The following is a 19615-nucleotide window of genomic DNA, read 5'->3' as shown; positions in this document are numbered from 1 at the left end:
ATTACCATTCAACGATTATTCTTGTTTACTATTCCAATACGTTAAGTGTTTGGATTCAACAGTTTATTGTATCAAACTATTAGCTTCGCACGAATTGCTCTCTTTCGACTCGGAGTTTGCGTCATACGCATGATGATTAAGTCATACAGGTCCTCACTAGTGACGTGCGAATACTGCAGACAATATTTAAAACAACATAAGTTCATAATTAGGATTTATAGGAATAGGAAATAAAATGACATAGCGTAGATAGGTACTTAAATTTTTCTTTATTAAATATTTGAATTTATAATCACATTTTTTTAAACTAAGTACAGGAATATATTATTATTATATTAATTAAAAATAAATCTCAAAATAACAACATAGTTTGGCAAATAGGTAGTGTTTTTCAAACGTTTAAATTTTCTTTAAAACCAACAACATTTATTTCGAGATCTAAATAAATATACAATTTGCTATTTTGAACTAAGTTAAAGAGATCAAAACTTGAATCAGGTAACGATAATAATATAACTAATTTGGTACAGTGGGATTAAATAGTAACGATAGAAAAATAGCATTGATTTGGACGAAACACGAGTATAATAATTTCACTAGGGGCGAAATAATAAATTAGATAAGCCGAAATCCCACAAATATCACCATCCCATCCCTATACCACGAATATAAAGTGCTTATATAAAAATGTAAATGACGTCGGTAGTGGTTACCGGGCGCGTCAAGCAGCGCTGAGTAGTAGTGGTGTGCCGGATTGAGCTAGCAATGCTGACGCGTTCGTTATCAGCATTCATTAGGGGTAAATGTTCCGTAACTGGCAAACTGTGCGCTGCGCCAAACTCTGCTAATGGGAATATATTTTGCCACATACGCGGATTTATTTGCGTGTGTTTAATGATTTATTGACTCTATTTCCAGGTCCCGGCTGTTAACGAATATAATAAAATATGTCAGTATAGAATATAATAGACTGGAATGACATGGTTTGTGGTCTTATTATGATTAATGAATAAATTTGATTTTGTATTTATATTCATCGTTAACTACATACAATTATAATATCTTTATATTCGTTTTTTTTTCACATACTGCCTAGTTACTAGTTAAGTGAACCTCTTCGTTCGTTAGTGCTAACATGCACAAATGTGCACACAGGTGTGCGTAAATCGTAATTTATGCATGCGTTGCTTTAAGTACGCTGAAACTAGTTATTAAACTCTTCTTGTGATGTGAAGCATAGGTTTATATGCCTATAAAGTAGTCAGTAGAAATATTGCACACAAAGGAAATATTGCTAATCAGAGCACCGCTGCGTTGCACCTTGCCGGCACAAATAATGTTACGGAACATTTTACTAGTTCTACTACTTATACTCAGCATTTATAGTAAACAATTGTAATAAGCATTATTAAATTTAAATATCAGAAACCTTCTTTGTAAATAGATACATCACCTCAATAGATATGTTCCATAAAAATACACCTTTCTCTGTTATCACAGCCCTTAATTTAGCAAGTTATATTTTAGTACCATTAAATAACAAAATTTAAACTATAAATCAGATACAACTATAGACTTCGTAAGTACTTAATAAGTGCAGGACCGCGACTCTGGCGTCGGTGCGAGGGCATAGCCTCTGCCCGCACCCCGCGGCACGGCCCCGAATATTAACAAAATTATATTATCTAACCGAATAAAGAAAAATATCAAAGGTAACATCGCTTTTGTGAGCTTGGCTCTTTTAACTTTAACTAGATAATTTTGCTACAGTTTTGTTATAAATATTAAAACGTTTCCAAAAAGTCTTACTGTACTTTATGTTCCAACTTGTGGGTACAAAACGCCTTAAGTCTTGATGTGGTTAGCATTTTTTGAATACGAATGTGTGTTGTTGAGCAACCGTGTCCAACATATTCATAATATTGATTGCAAGAGTGGGCTCGTAGTATACACAGGTTGGATTCACATAATATATCATACATTAATATTGAGGCTCTCTCGGGGGCGAACTTGACCTTTTTACTTACAACTAGTTTTAGTTTTATCGTACTAAGAGACGTTTCATCATGACAACGGACACATAAAGTGGTAGAACTGATCAAAGTTCACGGGCTCCAAGCCACATTCGTGATCTGACTTGTCTAGCAATTCTGGATTTCTTTTCAGAAAATTCCTTACCCAGTCTTCGCCTGCCATTCTAGTGTTGGCATCGAATGGGTGATTCAGATTGTTGTCTTCTGCATACTGATACGCTAATTCCCGAATGTCCCTCCTGGAGACACCCATGAAATACTTTTCCATACTCTTGATGTATCCAACCAAGTCTTTTTCTTGACTATCTGTGAAGACTCTTCGGTAATGTCCCATTAAAGGCTTTGGATCGTCAGGCTGCTGGTACCTTATCTTGCTGGCACGCCTTTGCAGAGTGGAGCGAGGTATGTGAAATGTCCTGGCAGCCAGTTTGTATCCCATCTTACCTGACACCACAGCGGCTACAGCCTTCGCCATATCATCTTCGTTCCAGGACTGGCGTCCGCTCATTCTTTCGTATCTTCTGACCATTGCACCCTGAAAAAGAAAATAAAATTGTATCAATATACTTTCATAACGATAACGAGGCGTTCACATAAAGATATCGGTAACTAGCAAGGATAAAAAGTTTTGACGCAAATTGTAGTCAAAACATTTATATCAAAACATAGTAATAAAAATTGGGCAACAAAGATGTTCAATGCGGCGAATAATGTATAAGATAGACCTATTATTAGATCCTAAACTTCCAAATACTAATAGGTAATCACGTAGACAAATGTGTGAGCATTACAAAGGTAAGTAATTGTAATGAAATGTATGAGGTTTTATTTGGTAGTCGATGGTCGGACATGCTTAAACGTTCGGCGAAGGGTAACCACAGCCTTACCGGTTTTGTGGACCACGATCAATGCCAACTCGAGGTGAAAAAAATATGTCTAAAGACGTTCTAGAAGGTTACTTTGGATTTAAATTACCACTAAAATCTGGACGTTGTCCGACCGATGCATGTTTGTAATATGATTAACTAATGCAAATACCTACGGGTAATTCATCTTTAACTAGGTATTTGAAATGATAAATACTTTTTCTAATGACTTTTGTTTATTTATATACTTACTTATACTTCGTAAACCATTTATTTTTATTTTGTAATAATTACAACTGCAGATACCTATTTACTGGTTACCGAGCGCGGCCCGGAAATCAGGCAGGACAAGTTTTTAAAGAAAAGTGGTTCACGAAACTTGGGCACTTTCAATTTCAAGATCACCTTTACTTTTAGTGTAGCTACAGTTACTCCGTTATATTTTTTATGGAACAGTGTGCTAAGTGCGATATTATGGAGTGGGTGACTTAATAGCTGTATGAGAATAGCGTTAATGGTACGCGTGATGTTTGGTAAGCACCGAGTCCCTTGAAGCAAGTATCGACTCGACGTTACAATACAGTTCGTAATGTCGCGGAGCTGATAGCGCACAACGAACGATAAAGTACGGCGTGTTTTTCCGATGTGATAACTCGGGAATATTGAGGCCCCAACGCGTGTTCCGACCGCAATGTCACTTAATTACCCATTACATTTCAACGAGATGCCTTCTATATTATAATACTCTGCATCTTTCTATTTAATGGTTTTATTATTATAATCACTTCATCAACATTTGTGTCACATTGACAGTTCAAAAACGGGAAATACCTCTCGTCAATGGTCGACCGTCCTTGAATGACCGCGTCATATTTTTTATCTGTCAAAAAAAGAAACACGTCGTCAGCAGTCAGCTGTTTGTGTTAGTTCCACAGCGCGTCTATCAACATGTTGCCGTACCGAAATAATGAATACATCGCGTGTCTATAGTCTTATACCGCTTCCACTGTCTGTTCCTTCACGGAAAAGCGGTTTCTGCGCACGCAAAACCAGCAATGGAACTCGGCGCGCGTCGATCGAACAAGATATTGCGATAGTACTGTAGGAAATCGTAGTAGCGGCGTGAGTACGGCGTGAGTCGAGGTTACTCTGACGCGTGACTTGCAAGGTCCCCGCTGCATTGCACGATGCGCCAAGGTTGACTCGCTTCTCTGTACCGATATAACCTAGGCCCTATTAATTACTAACTACAATAAATACAAACTAGAAAATGCTAGTGATATGGTATATGTTAGACGTCCAGTATTTAATAGGTACTCTAAGGTAGGTGACCGAAGTGAAATCTGCATCGGATGTTATCGCGTTGCATCGTTGCAGTTAGACAATAGCTTTCAACACGTATGTAACATAAATATAATAGGGTCGGTGGTGAGTACTTACAAGTGAGTGTGCGGTTCAGGATCGCGTAGGCAGCCGGGAGGGGGGTCGGTGGAGGCGAGCAGGCGGTAGACGGCAGGCGGCAGCGGAGCGGCGGCTGGTGGCAGCTGACTCAGGCTCGTTAGGTGGCGTGCGAGCGGGCTGACGGCGCGCGCGACACTGGCGCGGGGCCCGTCTTGCCCCGCCGCCGGCCCTGGCGCGCTGACGTCACCTGGCCCAGGGCCCGACTGCGACGACTATTTTTGTCCGCAACTAATTATCTAGATCCTGCCTTTGTCCGGTCGTGTAACACTGACGAGGAAACCTGGTTTTATCTTTAAAACCAGTTATGTACATAGCTTGGAGCTAATTATTGAATACGTCACTCATGTCATTCGTACATTTATTTACTTGTCAGCCTACCGACCCGACGTAGTGTAATATTAATAATGTGAGTCATTGTACTCGAAATTAAATAAATTACTTAAAGTAATTTACAATGTAGCAAAACGATGTACTAATTATACCTGTGAGTGCAGATCATTGTGAAATTAATGATGTAACTAATTTAATATGGATTAGCTAACGATATGTACTGACTGCTAAAACAAATAAATTGTGTTCCATTTTATCACATCCAATTTCAGGCTCCCACCCCACTGTTGGATTGTATTAAAACCGTGTTGATTGCATATTATGGCGATTGTGGAAAATAATAACATTCAGTTTACGTGTTTACAACACTACTCGAAGAGATTGGTGTCACAAATGCCTTTCAGTTTTAATCTTTCCCTTTTAAAGTACGTATGGAGCACTTACAGTTTTTTTCGTCAGATATTTGACTAGTAGCCAAAACGCTAGCGTGTGTAACAAAGGAGAAATTCCCCGAAGATAAAACTGTGGCCAACATTTAATGAGTCATCCCGGTTTGTACCGTGTTGGAAGTGTCCCGGGAGTGGCTAAATAGGACAAACCAACTGCACGACATCGTCATATCTGAATACCAACTTTACGTCCACTTTACGTAATATAGACCAGTAAACATATACATAGATACCTATTGTTTAACATTCTGGCTCTACATAGCACATCTGCTGGCTAGTTTCTAGTTATTTTTATAGTTATAAATGCAAGGCTGCATAGTTACTACGATACATCTGTGCCGTCCGACGGATATCTCTCACAAATGATCTCAGATGTCCAATCGTTAGAAATGTTTACGAAACCCCTTCAGCTTGAGACGATAGCTACAGACGTAATAAAAACTGTAATAAATAGTCAATGTTCACGCAAGTGAGAGTCATTCAGTTTGCTGCATCATGCGAGGTTGCCATCTAAATCACACCAATGAAGTACAATACAAGTGAAGTGGTTTACACCAGACAGACTTTTACTTTACCGTAGTAATTGATACCAATGTCAACACGTAGGTGAACAGAATGTCATACGTGTAACCTGTAATAGTATCCACAAAGGTTCTTTAACAATAAAGGCTTATCGCCTTTGCAAAACGGCACGTCACCTTAGTTTTTAAAACATTGGGAAAAAATAAGTCTTTTAGTAGATATTTGTAACAAAAGTCTGCTTGATGATAAATTGCCTGCTACAGTATCCGAAAACAACGTTAACAGTGAAATATTTGCGCAATAAACGCCTAGAAAGTTTCCTTCCGACATTTCATTTTACGATCATATTTTTATGTACCTATCTTGTAATTGTCCTGCCATTGTACTCAACCATAAATTACCATAATCTGTTTAAACGCCGAAGCATCAATAAATCTAGTTATTTATGCACAGAATTCCACGGTAACAATTTTACGTATATTTTTATAGCTAAGAACTGAAACAGTTCTACAAAAGATATGAGCAGTATTGCTATTTCGATATACTTAAGAATTCGAAACAATGAGACGAAACGAATTAATGTTTATTATGAATTTTGATCGGTTATGAACTCTTGCAGAAAGGATATGCAGTCCATTACAATATGTAGATAATTATTCAAATTAGCAACACTAGTAACAATCTAGACACACGGCAGTGTGTCCGCCAAGTTCGAGCAAAAAACCGACACACCGGCCGTGGGTTATATTACACGAACCATTTCGGGCCAAGTTCGACCCACCTATAACTCAAAATCTATTTTATCTACGCATATGAAATTTCTAGTATCTGTCGAGATCTACTTACTTATCTAAAATACAAAATTTCATTAATGTACCTATTGTAGGTCTTGAGATATTGACGTCAGAAAATCGCTATTTTTACTATACACTCACTGACTGACTCACTCACTCACTCACTCACTCACTCATCAAAAACCTAGACCACTTCCAATGGTCGTATTGACTTGAAATTTGGCATGGAGGTAGGTCTTTAGGTCAAGGTAAAGGAAAAAATCTGAAAATGGCCAAGTGTGAGTCGGTTTTAAAAATAATGAAGGTGTAAATTCATACCCCTAAGGAACTAAAACAAAAAAATTATCTATATCTTCAAATGGTCGTACCGACCTAAAATTCGTTACGAAGGTTTGTATTTAGTCAAAGTAAAGTAAAATAATAAAAAAAGAAAATAAACCTTACAAAAATAAATGAAATCCCACCCAAAACATAAATGTGAAAGGCTGCCAAGTTCGATAATATTGGAATGCTTCGCCTATAAAAGCAGTGAGATCTAAATAAGTACCAAGTTCCATACACAGACCTCAGTTAAAAATGATATAACTTGGCAAGTTTTAATAGAAAATTTTATACTTGACTCATTGCGTTTAGTAGGTTTATAACAAAGTGTGTGAAAACTTGCCAACTTGTTATATCATTTTTAACTGAGGTCTGTGTATGGAACTTGGTACTTATTTAGATCTCACTGCTTTTATAGGCGAAGCATTCCAATATTATCGAACTTGGCAGCCTTTCACATTTATGTTTTGGGTGGGATAAATAATACTTCGTAATTCAAAAGATACTAAAATGCTCGGATACTTTACTAATTTTACATAATTATGTAAACCATTCACAATATGACGTGTCTAGATTGAATTAATGTAATATGCACCGACTTTCTCTAAGGACCTAATTACGTAGGGGTATTTTTAATAGGGAATTATGTCATTTATGTATCAGTGTTCTTCCCCTAAGTGTTCTTTGTTCTACGTCATTAAACACTAAACTGTAATTTCATAAAATTTCTATGTTCATGCGCATGTAACACATTATTTTATTAATACATAATATTGGTTGACGTCATGTCCCGGGCCCCGTTTTCCTTGTATCGGGAAGGTTATTTCGCTAAAATAATAGTTGTGCATTTTTATCAAACATAATTATCAGTAGTATTGATGTTTTGTTGTGAATTCACGTAGGCTCATGCATATTCATGTCAGATCTTATAAATAATATATTAAAAATTTTGTTTTTAAAATGTTATCATTCTATTGAATACTTAAAGTATCTAATAATTAGGAACTGGAACCATGAAGTTATTTTAATGATCTAGTTAATAATGACTTTCTCAATTTACTTAGGTAGGTACTTACAAAATGAATGCCGTAATCAGTCTGGAATGAAATCAGTTAGATAAATACTACTTTTTGACATTCGCATATTTAAACAAACATTATTCATTTATGTTGATTAATTTATTTATCACCAATTTGTACAGTATTAATCAAACATAATAAAAAGCTCATGGATTGATATAAGTAAGGAGTAAATGTTCGCGATATAATGCACATGTTACGTGTCGTCAACTCGTCAGTGTACAGTTGTCGTTTTAATTAATTGTTTGATTGCATCTGTTGCGAGCATCAAGTCCACTCAGTCTATTTATATGGATACGGAGATGTGTATCTTAAATAATATAAGTTGGTATACTACACGTGCAAGCTGTCGCTAAGAATAACCGTTTTCTTATTGACGTCACAAAAGGCAACCAGATTCCACTAAATGCTTGGCTATTACAGTCCTATATTGACCCCTTTGTGTCTATATTTCATTGATAAGATTAATAATGATTTTATTATAAAGTACACTTAACATAAGTATATGTGGCAGCCAATGATAATAATAAACGATATAATCAAACATGCAGCTTAATTATTGTTTTTCCCCTAATCTATTGGAGCGATGCAGTTAGATTACTTTGGGTGGGTAATCGGAATCATCCTCCACAATAGAAGTGTCGTGCGTCCGATACCTTTGTAAGCGTTGATAGTGAATCTGCGTACGGACACGTTTTGGCGACTGTGTGCCAGATAAGATAAATATATCATTCGCATTTCTTTATAGCGTTGTTATTGTCTGAGCCGATATGACACGAGCACGCAGGTAGTGATAAATAGTAAGTCTTACACACACATGCATACGATTCCTCGGATCATGTTTACTTGGATTCTCCGTAGACGGGTGAGGTCATTAAATGTACCTCGTGATAAAGTGTGCGGATAAACCTTTGCGGATGGGTAGTTTCTTGTTCAACTTTTATATTAGGAACCCATACGTGTTACGTAGGTATAATAATTAAAACACATTTTCATTTGGTACCTGTAGTTGGAGATTGAAAACAGTATGCACCAGGATGTTGTAGTAAAAAATTCGTACTTAATTACACGGCTTGATAAGTTAAACTTAAATACGAGTATGATGGCACATTCATATGAGCGTATTATTTTCCTAGGTGAAGGCTTATATGATGGGATAGTAATAACAAGTTCCATGTAAGACAGCAACAAGTACAAGTAGTAACAGGTTGGTGGCCCTCGGCGTCCACTTTCATAGCGTGGGAAGAATACAGCCGGCGTCGACTGAGAAAAACAATCACTTTCCTTTGACAGACCATCGCCATTGTGAAAATTGTAAAACGCAATGCAGTGTAAAGTAAAATATATTCATTATCATAGCTAACAAGTTTATCTTAATGCTACCAAACTATTGTACCCCAAGCCGTTATTTTGACCATATATTTGTATACAATGTGATAGGGTTGGGACTTCTAACCCGTTAAGGCTGAGTACTACATCTAATTTTATCGCCAAAATAAATAATATGGGTGGTTAAACCCCTAGTTGAAAATATTGAAAAATAGTGATTTTTTCGGTAAAAATAATTCACAAATGATTTTTTTTCTCACCAAAACATTATCAAACATATGAAAAAAGTAATGAATTAGTTAGCCAAGGTTATTAGCTACCGTTTGTCGTTTTTTTATGTTTCTATGACGCATACAACCTTTGATATCAAAAAAAGTAAAAAAAATATTAAAATAGCCATAATTTTTAGGGGGAGGGGATTCGACCAATTCGACCCCCGACTTTTGTCCATAAAATTAGGTGTAGAACTCAGCCTTAACGGGTTAGAAGTCTCACACCTATCACATTGTATACCTATGATTGGATTACTTCTATCTGATGATAAACAAATATTATTATCAAAAAGACGTCAGCGCGCTTCCCTATAAGTATGTCGACTTTAATAATAAATCAATGATAAGACAAATCAATATTGCTGGATAATGACTAATTATTTTGTATTATTCTGTCAAAATCTTATATCATAATATGTTACCCCATTATCCTAACTAGCTTACATTGTTTCTGTATTATACCCAACTATAGATAAATGATTTTCCTTTCCTTGATTCTTACTTACTTACCATGTACCGTATAGTTTTCTGCGCAACTTTCCCAAAGCAAAAGTTACGACGTAAGAAATTCTCCCATTCGATGAGCCCACTGCTGATCCGGCTAAATCCAATTTTCCAATTTACTAACATGTAGAGCCGCAATTTGGATTCCTTGTAACTTTTTAGGGGTTTACTAAGAAACATAGTTTGGGTAGTTGGGTAGATTGAGTTTCCGATACGGATTAGTTTGGGATATTTGTATGTGTTACTTAAGTACATATTCTTTGGTAATGAAGTTATTAGTTCCACGTACCTTTGATTAACACGTTGTGCCAATGCAGTGTGTTGTCACGATGTCTTCACGGAGATAATAATTAATGGCTGGGAAAGAGTCGGAATATTTGAAGAAAACATCTTAATAAAATGATTAAAAGTTCTTTATTTAAAAAGTCCTCAAAAACTTGAATGATTTATAACATCAAACTTTGTTTAGCGGCTAAAATCAACATAGTAGTATTTTTCATAATAAAACAGTTTATTCTGTATCATATTATAATTAATTTGAACCTAATTTACATTGCACAAATATGCAGCTCGTTATAAATAACCTTGTCCGATACGACGGCGGTACACCACTAATGATAAGGCTAAAATAATTTTGAATAGGAATTAAATCATTAAAATTTAATAATTATGTTAATGATGTTTGGTTTTCATTATTTTGTACCGAAAATATGTATAAAACCATCATAAGATGTAGTAAGATATTAATTATACATAGTATTTCTTTGATAAGTTTTTCTATGTTTAATTAGTATTATGAACTAGTTTTACTGTGAGAAATATTAGATAATTATAATGTAGCACATTTGTCAATCAACAATATACTAGCAGCCCGTCCGGCCTTCACTCGGGTGCAGTTTTCTGACATTTCTAGTTACTTTTCTTTTCTTTGTTAACAACCTTATTCCAATTATAAACACAAAGAAAAAAGAATCAGCGACATCAGTTAAGTCATTCTAGAGTTTTGCACTGAGCAAGACATTTTGCGGTTCATTCTTATTTGTAGGTAGTATAATAGATTTACAGTCTCTTTAAAACCCCTTATCGTTGCTTTGTTAGAATTATTAGAGTGTATAACGTATCAAGACATGTACAGTTTTATCACTTGCCCAAGTAGAAGATAACATTTCTATAACCTTATCTATCGGTTATTTCTAGCTGAAAACCGTCGTGTTTGTGTAAAACTAGTTTTTTATTGTTAGCAAAAAATGTCAATAGTGCTGTTCTAGTCTATTTACTTTTAAACGTAATCTGAAACTATGGTCACGTTTTGTTGAAAAACTTGGATCGAGATGCATCCGTGTGACCTCTTTGTATACTTAACTCAATTTAACACGCCAACTTTATCATAGAATAGTTTCTTATACAATAAGTAATCTATATTTTACAAGTTTAAGTAATTTAATAGGTCAATTTCAGGTCTGTAATCTAATTAAGGTGTGTATAATTTAAACGTTATTATGATACTACAGTGTAAATACCTACACTGTAGAAATATCATAGTAACGCGTGGACACACAACGTTACATTTGAAGTTAAATGAAGGAATCTTAAGCGTTATATCCTACCAGATTTTGGTCGTGGGATAAAAAGTACCCTATGTGTTACTTCGGTCCATAATCTAAGCCTGTTCCAAATGACATACCTATTTTTTCAGCCGTTTTGCCGTGATTGAGTAATAAACCTAGAAACACACAAATATTCGAATCTATGAGATTACTAGTTTCTGCCGGCGGCTTCACCCGCAGTCTCGTATTATAAAATATGATGTGTTGTTCCAGACCATAATCTACCCCTGTTCCAAATATCATCCCGATCCCTTCAGCCATATTGACATGATTGAGTAACAAACATACACACAAACATTAACGTTTATAATATTAGTAAGATTTAGTAAAACAGTTTACTATCTAATTCTCTCCCGTCGATTCGTTTCCGGGTTTCTCAAAATGTGTTGAATAATCCACGTAGACGTAACCAAGACGTAGAAACGAAAACGTTTTGTGAAACGGTATTTCCAAAACACGTTTCAGCGGACTGTCATCTATTTGTCTGCATCTAGATATTTCGCTTCAAAACCATGACAAAATATCAATTTTAAAGTTTTATATTCCTATTTTTTTTTTTATTTCGAACAAGTAATATTCGATTGAGAAGTACACTATCGCCACATAGGTGCCTGGGTAGAACAAATGTTATTATTTCTGAATAGGAAACTAAATTTACGTTCATTGAGTAAGTTGTTCGACAAATACATTTAGGACATTTTGAAACTGTGTTAAACTTTTAAAGGCGAAAAAATTACAGTTTTATATAATGGCAAAGTCATGCTTAAAGTGGTCTTTTGTAAACTACTGAGAAATTCCGAACAGGACAATTGTTCAAGAGTACCTACCGAATGAACTGCGAAAACCACTCTTACTGCTTCTGAATAAGGATGTTGAATGACCTTTGCAATTTCTACTAAGGACATGTGGTTTTGAACAACACAATACAATAATTAATCACTTACACTTCGATCACGTTTTGTACGTGATTTTACAGTTTATTTTTGTTGTTGAAGCTAATTAGCCTTTCGCGCGGTGATGTTTTACAGCCTTCCTCGACAAATGGACAATCAAACACAAAAAATATTTTTCAAATCGAACCAGTAGCGCCAGTTTAAACAAACAAACAAACTCTTCAGCTATACATAATAGTAAGTATAAGTACTAGCTGATGCCCGCGGCTTTGTTCGCATCCTACAGCTATCTGCCAATAACTATTTCAGAGATTAGAGTATCTGATGAACCGTCTTACCGTGCTCTAAAACTATCACTAATACTTGGCTAATAAATAACGAGACAAATACTTGAACTTGATATCCCTACTACTGGCGAAAAGTAATTAAAACTTTTAAAGGAATAGCTCCTTTGTATTTGTATAGTATTAATGTGCCCATTTTGGGATACCTACAATCTTTAGGTAATAGTTTTCTTCATCTTTTTAGGATTGACGAAATTGTAAAGTTTAGCAATGGTTTTTTTAAGGGAGGAAATCATCCAATGTCTTCTCCTGCCTTGGAGTGGGAGTGTCAGACTCTTACTGACGAAAAACCACCCCGTTCGAACATCTGCTTGTCGAGTCGGAGCCCCGGTAATCCGCTAGGCAGTCCGTAGCTCCGGGATCAGTCCTTCTGAGCCTTCTGTGATAGCCCGATGGCTCTTTTAAGGAACGCAACGCACCTTATGCGCGGGTAAAGTTTTAGCAATAGTTAGCATTACTTCTGTACGACCTCACTTTATTAACCTACTTATGATAATAATAATATGTTCGTTTTCGTCTACAGCAATACCGCATAAAATATACCCTACTAAAAATAGTGATTCATCGTGATATATCCAGTTGATTATTGGCGTTCTCATTTTGTTGCTATAAATCTATATCCTTCCTATAACGGAACACAGAAAATGGGATTCTATTGTTTGCTGTTAGTCCACACGCAATTTCCTTTATTTGTTCTAATGTGTACGACGCACCAGGTAGGTGCGTAACTAATGGAAAATGAGTCTGGTATCTTTGTTTAAAACAATTTCTGTGAAGGTTGAGCACCTGTACTTACTCTTCACTATAGTTATTGTCGTCTTCTACTATTCATATCTGTTTTTAACAAGAAGAACCTTAAAATAGTACTGTAACTTACAATAGGGCTCTATGGAATAAATATTAGAACTTTCATTTACAACTTTATTAAATGCGATTTCCTTAAATGAATAACTGAAATACCTTCAATAACGTAAGTGCGGATTTTCCTATAGGAATAATAATGAATTATTCATGTCGTTGTTGTATGGTATTTATGCACATGTATGTACCCTGGTAGGTAACAATCGGAGCAGGCGTAAGGACTGCAAACACATTGTACAACTGTGCTATCGTTGTGTGACCTCGGATTATACACGTGAAACATGTGTGGACGCATTTCATAAAGACGTCAAGATACCTGTACAATGTATTAATTGTCAAGTACTAATACGATAATGTTAATGTAACACTTGTTTTATTTAAACGATATAAATAATTGTTTCAGCATTGTTTTTTTAAGCTTTTTTCCATTTCTAGACTTTGAAGAAGAATTCCCTCATGACTCCTGTCTGAAGATCGCGGTCTCTTGCTTTCGGTGTTCCCAAACTTGATCAGTTTTTCTACGTTCTCGCCTTCTTTGCGGACTGTGTATGGTACTTACCATAGAATTCTAGAATAAAAACAAGAATAGTTAATGTATTTGTGCACTATTCTACATTCGTTATAACAAACTAAATTACATGTGTTGAAAGGGCAATCAATGTACAAAAATGCGAATGCACATTACAACAAATGACATCATCCACGAAACCAAGAGTGACAGCGAGTTCCTGTTAAAATACATTTACATTTAAAATTAATCCAAATAAATCACATTCTTCCTTGAGATCTATAGAGGATCTATTAACCATCGAATTAAAGATTTTGAATGATTGCATGAAAACATAAGCTGGAGAGCTTAGCTGGGATGATCAAGGATGTTATGACCCACTTAGAAACAAAATATGGAATAAAAGAGTAATTGGTATCAAAACCAAGATCAGATTGATAAGAGCATCTAGTATGGAGGGAGACGTGGACTATACTGGTGCGAGAGAGACAGAGGATAAATGCTTTTGAAATGTGATGTTAGAGGCGAATACTAAGAAGTTTTTTCATCTTTATTAGAAAAAAGGCTTTAATCACAATATACTAAGAATACTTTGGACAGGAAAATGCTAATACAACGATCCTGCCTCAACTTCTTATAGAAACTCGGTTTTCCATCATATACCGGCAATATATCTTTCGTACTTCAGGCATTTAAAAAAAAAAATGTACTGAAACCAATCAAATGCATACCTGAAAACAAACCCTTGTCAAAATTGCCCTTAATTCATTTTTGTGGAGCACTTATTAGTTATATTTTAACTGCATTATTTTTTTTATTAAAGTTTGTTTGTGTTTTAACTTAAAATTCACTAGTTGTCTGCATTCTTATTTATGCAGGTAGGTTCCAGTGAATATTTAACTTTGTTACATCATCGATTAAATTATAAGATCCTCAAATTACTTCGAAATGATATCACACACGGCATTCGATGACATATCTCATAGAAATTTGGAGTCAGTGAAAGAAGTTCCGATTACTCAGGATTAAGGAAAGTCAGTCTTACTTGGAAATAGGAAAATAACATGGTCTGATCAAGTTATTTATTCATTCTTAACTTGTTTTCTTCAAATTTATCCTCGTTTGATAAAAAAAGTCTTATTTGCTGCAAGTTTTCCCGGATGAGCTGAATCTAATTTTAGACCTCAAAATCGATTATAAGAATTAAGATATATTTTTTGTGGCAATTAACGGGTGTTTATGAGGTAATCGTCGACCAATGTCAATATAATGCAAATTTCAAGGAATTGGAAGATTAATAAAATATTATTAGGTTCTTTTTTTATGGGTGGAAAATCATCCAATGACTTCTTTCGCCTTGGGCGAGGCGAGAAGGAGTGTCAGACTCTTACTGACTAAAAACCACCCCGTTCCAACTCCTGCTTTTCGAGTCGGAGCCCTGGTGATCCGTTAGGTAGTCTGCAGCTCCGGATCAGGTATTAGCCCTTATTAGGTATGTTACCCATGTATTATTACGTATATTAAGGAATACAAATAATTTTACAATACATTATGTTTGTGTATTTAGGTAAAATCGGGCATCGGACATGATATTTAAGTGTCTAATTGTATAATAATTCCTTGTCTCGGAAACTTAGATAATAATACATATAATTGTGATTCAATCGTTTTAGTTCGTTGTTGTAGCCACTTTGTGAAACTCGTTTCATGAGAATGTATTTTTTGTTGTTATTTGAGTATACAAATGTGTATGGTAATTGTCGCCGTGGAACACACACATTCTTTGAGGGGGTCACACTGGGAGTACCTGCGGAGAGATAAACAGCGTCGCTAACTCACTTTTGTTTAACTCATCATATTAATGTACTTGTTATTTATAATAATATACTAAGTATGTCTATATTATTGGCAAATATTTAAATGTACAGCTGTTCGTTTAATTATTTATTTATTGTAACACATCGGTGACGAACACATACATAAACAAAAGATGACACCTTTTTTTGCTTGATTTATTGATGTGTTAAATATTTATCTAATCGTGTAGCTTGTTATCTAATTTTCTTAATTTTTAAGTTAAATAATAAGAAATACCACTTACCACTATACTCAGAGTCATTTAATGGTTACTTAATCCGGCTCTTAGCCTTTTTTTTTCAGAACATAACCGATACTAAGTAAATAGTTTAAGGAATCATTAAATGTCTCTGAGTACGGCAGCTATTCTTTTAGTAAGACAGTTATGCAAGTTTTTTTAAGTCTATCTCGCTGATTATTTTGTGAAGGTAAGATGATTCTTGTCTGTCTACCTGGGACCCGGATCTACCAATTATGGGTGTCGATAACGATATGTTGCCATAACTTTTATACCGTGTACACATACAAATTTAAAACTAATGATAATTTTAAACGAAATCTCTTCTATGGATGCGTTAATAAATAACTTTCGATTTAAGAACAAAGTGGATAGTAAACTTACAAGAGTTTTAAAAAAAAAGAGAAATAAATAATAGAACAAATATTGAATTAAATATGTATTGTTGTCATATAAAAATCTTTTTGAGTTAATTCTGCAATCATTGAGTTAAAATAGCAATCGTGAAAGTTTATCTGTATTAAACTATAAATAATGATTGGATGAGTTGCTAAAACCGAAACTCGAAAGCAATTGCACATATGTTTCTCGTCAGCGTAATTTTAAAATACATACAGTTTCGTAATATTTATGTACATTATACATATGTGATCAGTTCCAATAGGTACTCGTACCTACAATAATTGTTTTTGTATTGAATAAATGTAAATTGAGCAGATTTGTGTGAATTATGCAATTTCGTTGAAGCAGCAGATAACAGTGGAACACTGACCCACTTATATAGTTAACGTGTACAGATTCCATGAAGGTTTAGTATGTAGGTATCTACTTATGGTATGATTTTAAGTTAAATTTTTATTGTACATATTTATCTCTTTGACGGTCGATAGGTAATTATCAAATATTATAATGTACGTTTTTAATATTTTGTAGTACGGTATGTATTTAAATTTATAAAGCCTTTTATGAGAAACAAAGAAAAACTGTTTATTTGCACCGTTATGTATAACTATACATTTTTTATCTTCTGGAATAAAAAGTATCCTATCACCCAGTTCAGTATTTCAGCGTGATTGACAGACAAACAAACAAACTTTCACATTTATAATATTAATGTGATTGTTCTTTATAATTACTTATTCGTATTCGCTGATTTTCAATATAATCCTAAGGTTGACTGGAAAGAATGCCATATGGGATTGATCTCAACCTTATGTACTACTTGTTTTTGTGGTTCATATAGCATTTTATATCTATTATTTTTAATCCCAGTAGACATAGGTAAAACAATTAATTAACTATCAATTTTGATTAGAATTTTAAATACAATTCTAAAGAAAAGTATAAATATAAAATATTTAAATCTAAAGAAAAATATTTACAAATATTACATTTACGAAATAAAATTCAACTTCTGTGAGCAAAGAACAGAATCTACCTATGTAGTTGTGTTTAATTTTAACTTGACTTCACTTTACTATAATCTGGAATATCATTATGAGTTAAAAAGGTAGAAGTATAATTAAAGTAACCAGTTGAGCTGATGTAGGACCCTGAATCTCATAAAATTTTTACTTGTACGTCGGTTGAGAAAAGTATTTTTAAGCATTCAGTTCTATTTTTATACTTCTAACTTTTTATATTAACAATACTCATATAAAGTTATAAGTTTCTTGTGTTTCTTGCATATCTTCTGTTGTACGTATGACGAATGAGTCCTCTCTTGGCATTCACCGCGTGCCTTATGATTGCTACATAACACATAAAGGCAACGTAGTGAACGCGAGGAGGAGGACTGCTTATATTCTTCACAAATCTTCTAAAGTCTTCAAATCTTCTTGCTTGATCTTGTGTTACCATTGGCTGAATAACTTGTAGTAAGCGCCTGTTTGGTTCTCGTGGCAATTAGCTTACGTGCAACTTTGCTCAACACACTGTTCAGGCGCAATTTACTCTGACAAAAATTGATGGTGCATTAACTTTATAGACATAAAACATGATATTTATACTAAAATCTATACTTATTTGAAACTCATTCTCTATTCAAAATGCTCTATGACTCTCGGTCGTAGATGCATTTCGTGCGCAATCGCAACACGCATAGATCGAGGGTGCATTGTGCAATACAATGGTCGTGGGGATGCAGCTGGCGTCCTATTGTTACAGCTAGAGGGGAGCGACACGCGCACAACCCTACGGCCAAATCTATCGCACTACATGGAATTATTATCCACATTAATAGTGACTGAGTTCCCACTGGAACATTTTAATGTGCACACATTGTAAAATTACCATAGTCATTAGTCATTACTAAAAGGCAAAACTTTTTAATTCAACACACACTTACGTAGTATTTTTTAATCCTTAAATTTATTTTACTTTTAGTGGTATACAACCAGTGGTATTTTACTTTAAGTGGTATATAATATAACCACTAAAAGTAAAATAAGTTTAAGGCTACTAAATATGTATAAAAATATTATAGCAATCCGCAAGTCTAAGTATTGCTAACACCAATCCTGTAGGCGTTACGACTCTCTTGGATAATAAACACAAATTGAGCGATTAGATATTTATGTACGTAAAGTAGTATAATTTCAGAGTATAATATTTGTAGAAACATTAATGTTCGAAATAATTTAATTTATAGGAGCCTGTTTTCATTTTCGGGGTACAAAAAGCCTATCTAAATCAAGAAAGAAATAAAGGTAATTATTTTATTACTTATGCGTATATAGTAGAGTAACCAAGATTTATATGAATATGTAATGCATCGTTAATAAAAGATAGTACAAAATTAAATAACACGCATAGTACATTGTGATAGCATTCATTCGTGTCATGAATCACATATCGATCGGTTGATAACATCTCAACTTGCAGGTCGTTCACATTCACAGTTGTGAAATAAACTTCTATTAGGAAAAGAAATGCATTTGGAATTTTGGAACACATAAATAGGAAAATAAAAGAATTTATGACATCGACATTTAGATATCAGTAAAAAGTATGCATTTCATTGGTTCAGTTTTATGAGTTCAAATACTTGACTCTTAAGATGGTAATATTTAGTATTCGACTTAGGATAGTAACTGCATTTATGTGTGCATATCACGCTGATGATGCTACCTCACGATGTCCCAGAACTGACGTTTAAGAATGGTAAATATTCTGATCGATCACCCGACAACAGCATATAATTTATTTTTCTTAAGAAAGGCTAACTCCAGAAACATGAAAATATACAAAACACTGCCTGAAAATGTAATGTGACTATGGGCTATTAGGCTAGCTAATAAAAGAAGGGGGAGCTTAAGTTGTTACGGATGAGTACGAGGTTAGCTGGT

General features: G+C 34.6%; 1 protein-coding gene across 3 annotated transcripts; it reads right to left on the bottom strand.

Moving 5' to 3' along the window:
- Nucleotides 1-246: 246 nt before the first annotated feature.
- LOC118273323 (uncharacterized) lies at nucleotides 247-6138 on the bottom strand. Of its 3 annotated transcripts, none has more exons than XM_035590224.2 (2): nucleotides 4340-6138; nucleotides 247-2568 (listed from the first exon to the last, which is right to left on the bottom strand). In XM_035590224.2, exon 2 carries the CDS (start codon nucleotides 2560-2562, stop codon nucleotides 2065-2067), a length of 498 nt encoding a protein of 165 aa, XP_035446117.1. In that variant the 5' UTR covers nucleotides 2563-2568; nucleotides 4340-6138; the 3' UTR covers nucleotides 247-2064. The 3 variants fall into 3 exon arrangements, with proteins under 3 accessions (XP_035446117.1, XP_035446118.1, XP_035446119.1); XM_035590225.2 differs by lacking the exon at nucleotides 4340-6138 and adding an exon at nucleotides 3731-4221; XM_035590226.2 differs by lacking the exon at nucleotides 4340-6138 and adding an exon at nucleotides 3152-3683.
- Nucleotides 6139-19615: the final 13477 nt, after the last annotated feature.

This window comes from Spodoptera frugiperda, chromosome 1 (genome assembly GCF_023101765.2).
Source record: "Spodoptera frugiperda isolate SF20-4 chromosome 1, AGI-APGP_CSIRO_Sfru_2.0, whole genome shotgun sequence".
Lineage (NCBI taxonomy): Eukaryota > Metazoa > Arthropoda > Insecta > Lepidoptera > Noctuidae > Spodoptera > Spodoptera frugiperda.
This window is presented reverse-complemented; position numbering and strand designations above follow the sequence as displayed.

What these genes read in the sequence shown, in the direction of transcription:
- LOC118273323 (XM_035590224.2), bottom strand. Translation starts at nt 2,562, where the DNA reads ATGGTCAGAAGATACGAAAGAATGAGCGGACGCCAGTCCTGGAACGAA.